A 13,106-nucleotide genomic window follows, 5' to 3' on the forward strand; every position below is an offset into this window, starting at 1 on the left:
GTTGATTCAATCTTTATGAGATTAGCACATAAAAAAATAAATTAAGGACATAGGAAAAGCAGTTAAATATACTGCAACAGTGATATAGAAAATTAAAAATCAAATATTTATGTTTGCAAAGATACAAATAAAGGTGATGTGATTAATAACTTGATCTTTTTTTCTTGAAGTACAAATACTGCAGTAAAAGAACAAGCAATATTCTCAAATTAAAATACCATACCTTTACTAGGTAAAGAATTCCATCATTTGTCTCTGGATCTGTTTCAATCTTGCAATTTTCATTGTCATTCCCTTCTACTATTTTATACTTTGCTCTCCAGGCTGGCGTATTGGGAGTGTCTTTGTCAGTGACACTTACTCTTAATAAAACCATACCTTTGTCAGTCTCGTTGATAGTAACTGAAGCCTAAATGAAAGGAAATCAGGTAGTAACAGAGAAAAATTGACGTTTGTAAACAAATACTCTGAACATTTTGCTAGTGTTATGGTTTGGATTAATGTACATAAACATAAGATTTTAAAGTCAATATTTAAAGTCAAAGTAAGGTTATATTTCCATTATAAATGCCTGCGATCCTCTTGCACTCAAATGTCTTGGCCTATGTCCTCTGTTCTTTGAGGGAGTACCAGAGTTACATTTTGGAATGATGATTCATGCCTACATCAGCAATTCACCTGGATTTTCTGGATTGCTGTACTCATTAAAAAAGGAAAGCTACAGCTCTATCTTCTTGAGACACAGCAACATTAAACCAGAATATCAAGGCAAGTAATTGATACCGGGGAAGTAATTTTATAGCAATATGTTTAATCATATTTGAGCCTTTAAAATTCTATCATTTTAAATAAATTATGTCAACATTGGAATATTATAGTTCAGTTATACTGTAGAGCTTGCAGTGATGTGAAGTGGTGTCAGCTTTGCATTATTACAAAATGTGTAATATATAAATTAAATGCTATAATTTTAAAGGGGGTGCAGGAACAGAGAGACCTGGGGGTTTGCGTACATAAATCTTTGCAGGTGGCACGACAAGTTGATAACGCTGTTAAATTATATTTGGCTTTATAAATAGTTTACAGAAGCAAGGAAGTTGTGCCAAACCTTTATAAATCACTGATTAGGTTTCAGCTGCAGTATTGTGTCCAATTCTGGGCACCACAGTGTAGGAAGGATGCCAAGGCCTTGGAGGTGGTGCAGAGGAGATTTACTGGAACGGTACCAGGATGCGGGACATCAATTGTGTGGCAAGATTAGAGAAGGTGGGATTGTTCTCCCTCGAGCAGAGAAGGTTAAGGGGATATTTAATAGAAGTTTCAAAATCATGAAGGGTTTTGATGAAGTAAATAAGGATAAACTGTTTCCAGTGGCAGTAGGGTGGGTAACCAGAGGACACAGATTTAATGTAATTGGCAAAAGAGCCAGAGGTGAAATGAGGAGAGAGTTTGTTATGCAGTAAGTTATTATGATCTGGAATACAATTCCTGAAAAGGTAGTGGAAGCAGATTCAATAGCAACTTTCAAAACAGAATTGGATAAATACTTCAAGGGGAGAAAAACGTGGGGCTATGAGCAAACAGCAGGGGAGTGGGACTAATTAGATAACTCTTTCAAAAGACCGGCACAGGCACAATGGGTCGAATAGCCTCCTTCTGTGTTGCAAGATTCTATGATATGTCAAAGTTCTCAAACTGATAGTTCGTGGAGGTATTGTCAAACAGCCTCAGCTTTGCACCTGTTGTGCTGTAACAGAAATTAGAACTTTTTTTTTTAATGTTGGTGACAGGTTGGACATCCTGTTATGTCTTTAATAAAGTTAAAAATGTAAGTATCATTTGGACACTGATGAGTGGCCTTCTGCACAGAGATGTGCCTGATCAAAGAGTGATGCAAGGTCAACAGTGAAGCCCAGCTCCACATTGCTCTAAGCAGATACTGGTCACTAATACCAGTAGCACAGATTTATTCATTCATGGGATGTGGGCATCGCTGGTAATTGCCCTTGAGGGCAGTTAAGAATCAACCACAATGTGAGTCTGGAGGCACATACTGCCTAGACCGAGTAAGGACGGCAGATTTCCTTCCCTAAACGACATTAGTGAGCCAGATGGGTTTTTACGACAATCCGATAGTTTCATGGTCACCATTACTGACACAAGCTTTTTATTCCCGATTTATTTAATTAACTGAATTTAAATTCCCCAGCTGCCGTGGTGAAATTTGAACTCACGGCTCTGGATAATTAGTCCAGGCCTCTGGATTACTAGTCCCGTAATATAACCACAAGGCGCTGTACTTCGTTGCGCTGGCAGGAGCACAGGGCCCTCCCTTCCATTAAAGAGGAGGGCACGCTGCCAATTTTGCATCTGGTAGAAGGGGCCACCACTTCACCACCAGGGAGTGGGATGCCTTGGCAGCAGACTGGCACAGAAGTGGAGTGGCAAGCTGCAGCATCACAGCACGGGCTTCCTGAATTGGACAAGGCAAGGTCGCAATCTGTAAGTTGCCCATTTAAAAAAATTTGAGCGTTGCACCTCCCCTTTAATTTAGAGCAGAGTGAGGCCCCATTTGCAAACCGCAAAGATGCTGCGGGCATTGCCCGCAGTGGCCTCACAGGTGGTTACCGAACTTTCGCTCTGGGGCGAAAACGGGTCACTGCGCACAATGACGATGTCAGGGCAGGAACGGGAGACTACTGATTTGTACTTCCACTAACTCCCGCGGGAATTTTTTAGGGAGGCGGTAATGGCCCTGCGCCCTGGGTGAGAGGTCTTTTGTGCCCCGTTAGTGCCCCCCCCCCCAAGGCGCTAATGGGAGGAACAAACAACGCAAATTTCTCCCCCTGAGATTCTGGGGGCAAAATTGCTCTGCACCCCGATTGGGGACGGTAACCCGCTCAGGGCCGGAGCTTCCTGCACCCGGCGTGGAAATCGTGCCCCGGCCGCTGAATTGGGCTTACCGCCCACCTGATGATGTAATCGTCAGATGCGCGGCAGCAATTTCCCGGGAGCCTGTAGCGCCCCCCACCCCCCGGGCGAGAAGTGCCGTGCACCCTGTTAGCACCCGGGCCTCTGAAAAACGGGCAATTTCACCCCCTCTGTCTGTAAACCTGTGACGTGGATAGTGCCTCCTGTGACTTCAGCCCTTGCCTTGTGCACCTCTCTCCTGTGCCCCTCTCTCCTGTGCCCCTCTCTCTGTGCACCTCCCTCCTGTGCACATGCTGATTCCATTACAGCATGTCGTCACTGCCCTGGATCGTGATGGTCTTCCTCCAATGCACCTCCCATCCTGATCTTGTCAAAGTTGAGAAAAAGCTGTACCCACTTAGCTGCGATTTCGCCAACAGTGGCGAGACAGGTATGGCTGGCATTGTAGGTAACGAGCTGCCGACTCCATCCCGCCCTCTCAACACAACCTTATGATGATTGGGCTTGTTAAGCCCACCCTGCGAGGATTCCCAGCCAATTAACTGGAAGTCGGTCTGATGATGTCATCTGATGACGCGTCATCAGCTGGTTTCCTTCAAGGGACTATGGCCAACTTTTTTTTGACAGTTCTTCTGTCAGTGTTCTGCAGCATTGAGGTGAGGCAGACATAAAGCAGGAAACTATAGACCAGTTAGTCTAACATCTGTCTTTGGGAAAATGCTGGAGTCCATTATTAAGGAAGTAGTAGCAGGACATTTGGAAAATCATAATGCAGTCAAGCAGAGTCAGCATGGTTTTATGAAAGAACCTAAGAACATAAGAATTAGGAACAGGAGTAGGCCATCTTGCCCCTGGAGCCTGATCCGCCACTCAACAAGATCATGGCTGATCTGGCCGTGGACTCAGCTCCACTTACCCGCCCGCTCCCCAAGGGAAATCATCTTTGACAAATTTGCTGGAGTTCTTTGAGGATGTAACACGCAGAGTGGATAAGGGGAAACCAGTGGATGTGATGTATTTGGATTTCCAGAAGGCATTCGATAAGGTGCCACATAAAAGGTTACTGCACAAGATAAGAGCTCATAGGGTTGATGGTAATATATTAGCATAGATAGAGTATTGTCTAAAAAAACAGAAAACAGAGAGTCGGGATAAATGGGTCATTTTCCAGTTGGCAAACGATCATCAGTGGGGTGCCACAGGGATTGGTGCTGGAACCTCAACTATTTACAATCTATATTAATGCCTTGGAGGAAGGGACAAAGTATAATATAGCCAAGTTTGCTGATGATACAAAGATGGGTGGGAAAGCAAGTTGTGAGGAGGACATGAAGAATCTGCAAAAGGATATAGACAGGCTAAGTGAGTGGGCAAAAATTTGGCGGGGGTAATGGAGTATAACGTGGGAGAATGTGAGATTATCCACTTTGGCAGAAAAAATAGAAAAGCAAATTATAATTTAAATGGAGAAAGATTACAAAATGCTGCAGTACAGAGGGACCTGGTGGTCCTTGTGCATGAAACACAAAAAGTTAGTATGCAGGTACAGCACATAATCAGGAAGGCAAATGGAATGTTGGCCTGTATTGCAAGGGGGATGGAGTATAAAAGCAGAGAAGTTCTGCTACAGTTATATAGGGTATTGGTGAGGCCATACCTAGATGATTGCGTGCAGTTTTAGCCTCCTTATTTAAGGAGGGATATAATTGCCTTGGAGGCAGTTCAGAGAAGGTTCACTAGGTTGATTCCGGAGATGAGAGGGTTGACTTATGAGGAAAGGTTGAGTAGGCTGGTTCTGTACTCATTAGAATTCAGAAAAATGAGAGGTGATCTTATTGAAACATATAAGACTATGAGGGGGCTTGACAAGGTGGATGCAGAGAGGATGTTTTCACTCATGGGGGAATCTAGAAGTAGGGGGCATAGTTTAAGATTAAGATGTCACCCATTTAAAACTGAGATGAGGAGGAATTTCTTCTCTCAGAGGGTTGTAAATCTGTGGAATTCTCTGCCCCAAAGAGCTGTGGAGGTTGGGTCATTGAATATATTTAAGGAGGAGATAGACAGATTTTTGAGTGATAAGGGAGTGAAGGGTTATGGGGAGCGAGCAGGGAAGTGGAGCTGAGTCCATGATCAGATCAGCCATGATTTTATTAAATAGCGGAGCAGACACAAGGGGCCAAATGGCCTACTCCTGCTCCTATTTTTTTATGTTCTTTTTAATATTTCCTAAGAACGTTAATTACAATATTAACTACCCACCCGCCTACAATAATTCAATCCTCGACTTTGGAGAGTAGGCTTTTCACCGGCATTCAAACATGCATCCATTAAACCTGAAAGTGGGTGAATTGAAGCTAGGTTGCAGTCACAATGAAAAAAATCATTCATATTAAGTCCCGACCCCCCACCAACCCACCCATTCTTGCCAGTTAAAATCCCCCAACCCCACACTCAGTTTATCTTTAAAAATACTTACACTTTTCTGAATAAAAGTAGGAGGATTATTATTGGAATCTCTCACGTTAATTTGTACTTCTGTACTGGAGGACAGTATATTTTGGCCATTGTCTCTTGCTTTAATGACTAAAGTGTAGGAATTGGTGACCTAAAACAGAAACGACAATCAGGTATAAAACACAAATTACACCATTACCATTTCCCCAGCAACTTATTACCCATATAAAAAGGCAATTAGAAGACTAACTATTGCATGAGTTGGAGTGCATTTGTTTATTTTGGTTAAAGCTAGGAAGTCTTTCTTAAACTACAGTCTGTGAAAGGTTTTAAGTTTTCCACTAATCTATAATTGACTTAATGTACTTCCACTGTATAAATGTAATATATACAATGTACTAGACTGCATTTCTACGATTTCTCCTGAAATTGAATGAGATTGTGGCAGGAAATGGGGTAAAATGCGACCAGACCTACCTGTGCCTTCCTGCCCCGGGTTCAGGAGGGCGTGAAGAGTCGGGAATGGAGGGGTGACGGCATTCAGAGAGTCTCAGCATTCCTGGAGTCTCTGAAATCGGTGGGGGTGGGGGCGGTTCCTCAGCTACCGTTCTCCCCTGCCCTCTGTTGCTCCTATTCCCCGCTCTTGGTTCCTTTTCATCACCTGCTCACGGGAAGCCTCATGGAACAGCTCATGCAACAGTTGCAGGGGCAGGAATAGGAGTTGGAACCAAGCCCCAACTATGAAAAAGGCCATGAACAGGAGAATCCAGCACAGGCCCATTCTTTGGCAGGGTCTTGTGGTCGGATCTGTGGGGTCGGCGGAGGTACGGGGCGCAGGAGGGTGGGGGGGGGGAGTAGGGGGTGGCTGGTGCCTAGAAGTCAAAACACCCTGAGTCCCAAAAATTTTAAAGCATCTGTTTCTCAGGATCTATTTTTGGGCTAACCGCAGGACCCTGTGGACCCTCTAAGCCATGGTGTTCAGGCACATGTACCGACAATAGGTTTCTCATGTGCTTCGCCATTGTAATGGTAAAATGTATCAACGATGAAGAAAGTGCAGCAGGAAGCTGAGTATCCTCACTCTCACCTGATTATCAGGACCTGCCCCCATTCCATTACGCTGAATGAACCTGAGAGCTGGTGTGAGTTCCTAGGAGACTCTTGGAAAGTTTACATGTCAAAGATAATTAATCCTGGAGGGAAACAATTACCTTTGTTAACATGTTTTATGACATCTTTAACTGCTAAGAGTTATTTACTCGCATTTTGCCTCAGGGGATTCCTAGCCACTCCACCCTTGGATCAGGGCGAGTGCTTTTAATGCCCCCTTACTGAGATTTGGGATGAGATCTGCAGCCTTGAAGATGAGCTTGTGGGATTCCTGCTCCATTGCTGTTCTGCTGGCAGAGACCGGACCCCAGAATTTCAAAGCCATAGATTTCTCTTTTGTTAAAACCTAAAAATTATAACTGGCTATCTAGAATCAAGGCTGGATGAAGAAGTGTTATAAATTAATGGCTTATTCAACAATCTTCAATTTAAAAAAGGTTAATAAAAATATTATGCGAGGAATTCCACTCCTTTTTGGGGTAGAGGTCGGGCTCAGTGGAAGTGGAGACACCAAAATTTGAGATGAAATCTGGATCCATCAGGCTTCTGTTCATTTGGTTCACCAGCAGCAAATTGTTAACCAGGATCGCACGAGCACTTTTGTCCACCCAACCCTCGCACCTGGCAGCAATTTAGGGGCATGTCTAGGTGAATTTCTGGGCTACTTTAACATGCCTGACCTCGGGAAATCCGGCAGGTAAAAGGAGCCGATAAGGGTTGGATCCATAAGCGCTTTCCAGCACTGTTTGCGAGTCAGAAAGAGCAGGCGTGATTCCTCCCGGCCCAATAAGCTACCCTACAAAAACCTCCGCGATCTATCCAACCTCCCCCCCCCGCCCCCCCATGATCCCTGACCCCCAATCCCCCGTGATCACCAACCCCAACCTCCCTCAGCAATAACCAACTGCCCTGATTTACCACCCCCATACTTCCACGTTTCCCATCCATAACTCCTCCCCCCACCCCTTCCCCCCCAAACCGAACACGCATGCCCGTAAATATTGGGGGCCTTATTTCTGACTTGATTTCAATGTTCATTTTGATTTTCCAGTTGTCAATGGTTTTCCCTATATACCAGAATATACAGGGACAGGTGTGCATAACACCATTTTTCCCAGGAGCGATGATTGCAAAAGCTTCACTTTAGAAAGGAAGCTGCTGCTAAGAAATGTCACATACTGCAACATTGACTGGTGAATTATGAATGTACTTCCTGATCTCCACATTCAGAATGGCACAAGAATGGCATAACCTTCTGAACCCAATTTTAACCCTCTCTGAGGATGCCAAATTATGGAAAGCTTTGTGCTGTGGGTCTATACTCATTGAGTTTAGAGAATGCTTAGATTAAGTCCCTGATAGTTGGTGGAGAAGGGAGGCTTCCATCTCCTGAGTCTTGATTAAATTCAACCCCAGGACTCAAAGTTGAGAGCATAGTGCACTAACCCATTGTAACAGCCAGATTTAGGTTATTTGCAATACATTTGATAAAAAGGCTTAAAAATTAATTGTAAAACATAATTTACAATTGCCAATTAATTGATTATATTAATTGTCTAATTATTAATAAAGTTATTTTATAATTTGAATTTTTTTGTTTAAATTACATTTCTGGAAGCATAAATAATTCTGTGATTCAGAAAGGCGACAGTTTATTTCATGGAAATGTAATGCTTACCTCTTGATCTAGACATCCACGAAGATATATGAATCCATTTTCTGAGTTAATTTCAAACATATTTGATGGTACTAAAGGAGTTTGAGAAACAATGGAATATAAAATTTTTGCATTCTTAGTTGCTTCATCATCGTCGTCTTTTGCTTCGGCTCTGAAAATTTCTTCACCTAAAGCATAGAACATGAATTATTCAATAAACATGCACTGTATAGAAACTATGGGCCCAAGTTTCGGCCTCAGTTGCTCCTGATTTTTTGGAGCAACTGGTGTAGAACGGAGTATCTTAGAAATTCAAATTCTCGGCATTTAGTTTGCTCCAGTTCTAGTCAGTTAGAACAGTTTCACTTTGGAACAGAATTTTTTTTCCAAAAGGGGACGTGTCCGGCCACTTACGCCTGTTTTCAAAGTTTCGGCAGTGAAAATTTACTCCATACTAACTTAGAATGGAGTAAGTGAAGATTTTTGTATGTTCGAAAAAACCTTGTCTACACTTTAGAAAATCAGGTGTAGGTTACAAATTAGGCGTAGGGAGTGGAGGGGGGGGGGGGGGTGCTAGGGTTTAAAGGGAAGTTTACAAACATTAAACACTTCAGTTTTACAAATAAAGAGCCATCATCAATAATAAATGATAAAAACGTCAATAAATCAACCAATAAATCAATCCAAAAAAATTAATAAAAAATAACAAAATTTTAAAAAATCAATAAATAAAACATTTTCTATTTACCGACTGCAGCACCGGGAGTCCTTCAACAGCGTGCTGGGACGGTCCCCCCAGTGTGTCAGTGTCTCTATCTCTCTGTATGTCTGTGTGTGTCTCTCACTCTCTGTCTGTCAGAGTCTGTGTTTCTGACAGCAAGGGGAGGGGGAGAAGAGGAGGAGGGGGACAAGGGGGTTGGGGGGGTGGGAGGGGAAGGGGGAGAAGGGAGGTGGGGGGGGAGAATGGAGGTGGGGGGAGGGGGGGAGAGGGGGAGAAGGAGAGAGGATGTAGAGGGGGAGGGAAGGAGAGGGGATGGAGAGAAGGAGAGAGGAGGGAGGGAGGGAGGGAGAGAGAGAGGAGGGAGGGAAGGAGAGAGGAGGGAGGGAGAAGGGAAGGAGAGAGGGGGGGAAGGAGAGCAGGGGGGAGGGAGAGAAGGAGGCTGAATGGCCAGGCCCAAGACCTCGGGCTAGATTTACAGGCAGGTGGCGTCGGGTCTCGGGGGGGGGGGGGGCGGGTAGAGAGAGTCGCGGAGGCCCGGGGGGGTGGAGGAGAGAGTCGCAGAGGTCCGGGAGGGGGGGGAGCGGGAGTCGAGTCGGGTCGGGAGGAAGCAGGAGCTTGGCGTGGGAGGCAGCCTTATGCACGCAGCCCCAGTGAGGCCATTTGGCCAGGGCTAGGGGCTGCGTGCTTCGGGCACCTCCCACACAGTTTTGGGCGCCTGGAGCTAATGCACATGCGTGACCAGTGTAGCGCGCATGTGCTGAGGTCCCGGCACTGTTTTCGGCACAGGGACCTGGCTCCGCCCCCAACAGCTCGTGCTGCGCTGCGCCCGGCTGCAGAAGACCTGCAGGGAGCCGGAGAATCTGGAAGTTTTTTTAGGCGCACTTTCTGGTGCGTAAAACGGGCGTCCAGGTCCGGGCTGCGCCGTTTTAGGCGCGTCCCGAAACTTGGGCCCATAGAAACATAGAAAATAGATGCAGGGGTAGGACATTCGGCTCTTCGAGGCTGCACCACCATTCAATAAGATCATGGCTGATCATTCACCTCAGTACCCCTTTCCTGCTTTCTCTCCATACCCCTTGATCCCTTTAGCCGTAAGGGCCATATCTAACTCCCTCTTGAATATATCCAATGAACTGGCATCAACAGCTCTCTGCGGTAGGGAATTCCACAGGTTAACAACTCTCTGAGTGAAGAAGTTTCTCCTCATCTCAGTCCTAAGTGGCTTACCCCTTATCAGTAAACTGCATCCCCTGGTTCTGGACTTCCCCAACATCGGGAACAGTCTTCCTGCATCTAACCTGTCCAGTCCTGTCAGAATTTTATATGTTTCTATGAGCTCCCCTCTCATCCTTCTAAATTCCATTGAATAAAGGCCCAGTCAATCCAGTCTCTCCTCATACGTCAGTCCTGCCATCCCGGGAATCAGTCTGGTGAACCTTCGCTGTACTCCCTCAGTAGCAAGAACGTCCTTCCTCAGATTAGGAGACCAAAACTGAACACAATATTCCAGGTGAGGCCTCACCAAGGCCCTGTACAACTGCAGTAAGACCTCCCTGCACCTATACTCAAATCCCCTAGCTATGAAGGCCAACATAACATTTGCCTTCTTCAGAAAACAGTGCTGCTGTATTCACATTGGATGAAGAGATACGTCTCGCAAAAACAGAAGATACTGGAAATGCTTGGCAACTTGGTCAACATTTGATAGAGAAGATATTTTGTTGTTTGGGGTGCAAGTCTTGCTCACATCTACTGCAGGGTTGCATCTGAAATATTCACCTTCGTCTTTCAGATTTTGAAACGGTTTCTGTGCATTTCCAGCAAATTTTGCTTTCCTTTCAGATTTCCAGCATGTCCTTTCCTTTTCATCTTTACAGTGTGTATTCAATTGTTTATTGTGATCACAGTCACAGAAAATACATTAGTGTCACTTTGATTCACTTAGTAACACTAGGCCCAAGTTTCGGGCCGCGCCTAAAACGCTGCAGCCCGGACCTGGACGCCCGTTTTTCGCGCCACAAAGTGCGCCTAAAAAAAACGTACCTATTCTCTGGCTCCCTGCAGGTCCTCTGGAGCTGGGCGCGGCGCAGCACAAGCTGTGGGGGGGCGGAGCCAGGTCCCTGCGCTGAAAACAGTGCCGGGAGCTCTGCACCTACACGCTACAGTGGGCGCGCATGTGCAGTAGCTCCAGGCGCCCAAAACTGAGGGAGGGGCCCGAAGCACGCAGCCCCTAGCCCTGGCCGAATGGCCTCCTGGGGCTGCGTGAATAAGGCTCCTCCCACCCGACCGGACCGGACCCGACCCGACCCCCGCTCTCCGCCCCGCCCCCCCGCCTCCGGCGACCCGACCTCCGCTCCCCCCCCTCCGTGACTCTCCCTCCCTCCCCACCCCCGGACCTCCGCGACTCTCCCCCCCTTTTCTCCCTCCACCCCCTTATCCCCCCCTTCTCCCTCCCCCTCTCCCGCCCTTCACCCCCCACCTTCTCCCCCCCTTCTCCTCCTCCTCTCTCCCCCTTCCCCCTCCCTCCCCCCCTCCATCTCCCCCTCCCCCCTTTCTCCCCCCATCCCCCCCTTTCCCTCCTCCCTCTCCCCCCTCCACCCCCCTCTACCTCCCCCCTCCCTCCCCCCTTCTCCCTCCCCCTCCCTCCACCTTCTCCTCCTCTCCCCCCTCCCTCCCCCCTTCTCCTCCTCTCCCCCTCCCCCTCCCACCCCCTTCTCCCCCTCCCCCTCCCACCCCCTTCTCCCCCTCCCTTCTCCCCCTCCCACCCCCCTTCTCCCCCTCCCACCCCCTTCTCCCCCTCCCCCTCCCACCCCCCTTCTCCCCTCCCCTCGCTGTCAGAAACACAGACACTGACAGACAGAGAGTGAGAGACACACACAGACAGACAGAGAGATAGAGACACTGACAGAGACACACTGGGGGGGCCATCCCAGCACGCTGTTGGAGGACTTCCGGTGCTGCAGTCGGTAAGTAGAAAATGTTTTATTTATTGATTTTTTAAAAACATTTTTAATTAATTTGTTTTGATTGATTTATTAGTTGATTTATTGATGTTTTTATCATTTATTATTGATGATGGCTCTTTATTTGTAAAACTGAAGTGTTTAATGTTTGTAAACTTCCCTTTAAACCCTAGCCCCCCCCCCCCCTCCATTCCCTACGCCTAATTTGTAACCTACACCTGATTTTCTAAAGTGTAGACAAGGTTTTTTCAAACGTACAAAAATCTTCACTTACTCCATTCTAAGTTATTTTGGAGTAAGTTTTCACTGCCTAAATTTTGAAAACAGGCGTAAGTGGCCGGACGTGCCCCCTTTTGAAAAAAAAATTCTGTTCCAAAGTGAAACTGTTCTAACTGACTAGAACTGGAGCAAACTAAATGCCGAGAATTCAAATTTCTAAGATACTCCATTCTAAACCAGTTGCTCCAAAAAAACAGGAGCAACTCAGGCTGAAACTTGGCCCCACTGAGAAGGTTATGGTTTCAAGCCACACTTCAGCAATTGAACGAACAATCTCCGCTGACACTTCAGTGAAGTTTTGAAGTAGTGCTGCATTGGTGCTGAGGCCCCATCTGCCTGCGCAAAGAAAAGTAGGAAGTTGTGCTGGTCTTTCATATATTACCGTTTTGGGATCTTCGCTGCGCCAATTGGCTATAGTGTTTTCCTATATAATAGTGACTGCACATCATAAAGTAATTTGTTGGATCTTAAGTGCTTAGGATCAGCATAAGAGATGTAATAATGTGAAAAATAAATGCAAATGAAAACAAAAAATGACACTGTCTTCACGGGAAAGCTGTAAACCTCACACACAAAGGATGTATCAAGTTTCAGGATTTTTGGAGCATTTTTCCACAGAAAGGATTTGGAAATAAGAGTTGCTTTTAACATTGGAAGATTTTCTTATCTAATTTCAATATTCTGGGGGTTTCGATGGAGAGAGACATTATGTAGAGATTCACTGCATTCAGTGCTGCCCAAAAATCTACTCGCACAAAGATCGGTGGCCTTTAGAAACATAGAAATTTATAAGGCAGAAGGAGGCCATTTCGGCCCATCGTGTCTGTGCTGGCCTACAAAGAGCCGCATGGCCCTTGGTCAGCAGCCCTAACATATGAATAATGACGGAAAGGCAGAGAGTACCCAGCACAACCAATCCGCCTCACACAACTGCGACACCCCTTACACTGAAACATTCTACACTCCACCCCAACCGGAGCCATGTGAT

The 13,106-nt window shown here is 46.1% G+C and overlaps 1 protein-coding gene across 1 annotated transcript in view; it reads right to left on the reverse strand.

Moving 5' to 3' along the window:
- LOC139276875 (cadherin-like protein 26) overlaps nucleotides 1–13,106 on the reverse strand; it is a 111,709-nt gene that overhangs the window by 72,623 nt on the left and 25,980 nt on the right. Inside the window, exons 5-7 of the mRNA XM_070894873.1 lie at nucleotides 8,177–8,343; nucleotides 5,411–5,539; nucleotides 224–409 (exon numbers count right to left, since the gene is read on the reverse strand). Of these exons, the coding sequence (XP_070750974.1) occupies nucleotides 224–409; nucleotides 5,411–5,539; nucleotides 8,177–8,343 (482 nt within the window). The remainder of the gene's footprint in view (nucleotides 1–223; nucleotides 410–5,410; nucleotides 5,540–8,176; nucleotides 8,344–13,106) is intronic.

The sequence above is a fragment of the Pristiophorus japonicus genome, chromosome 12, assembly GCF_044704955.1.
Source record: "Pristiophorus japonicus isolate sPriJap1 chromosome 12, sPriJap1.hap1, whole genome shotgun sequence".
Lineage (NCBI taxonomy): Eukaryota > Metazoa > Chordata > Chondrichthyes > Pristiophoridae > Pristiophorus > Pristiophorus japonicus.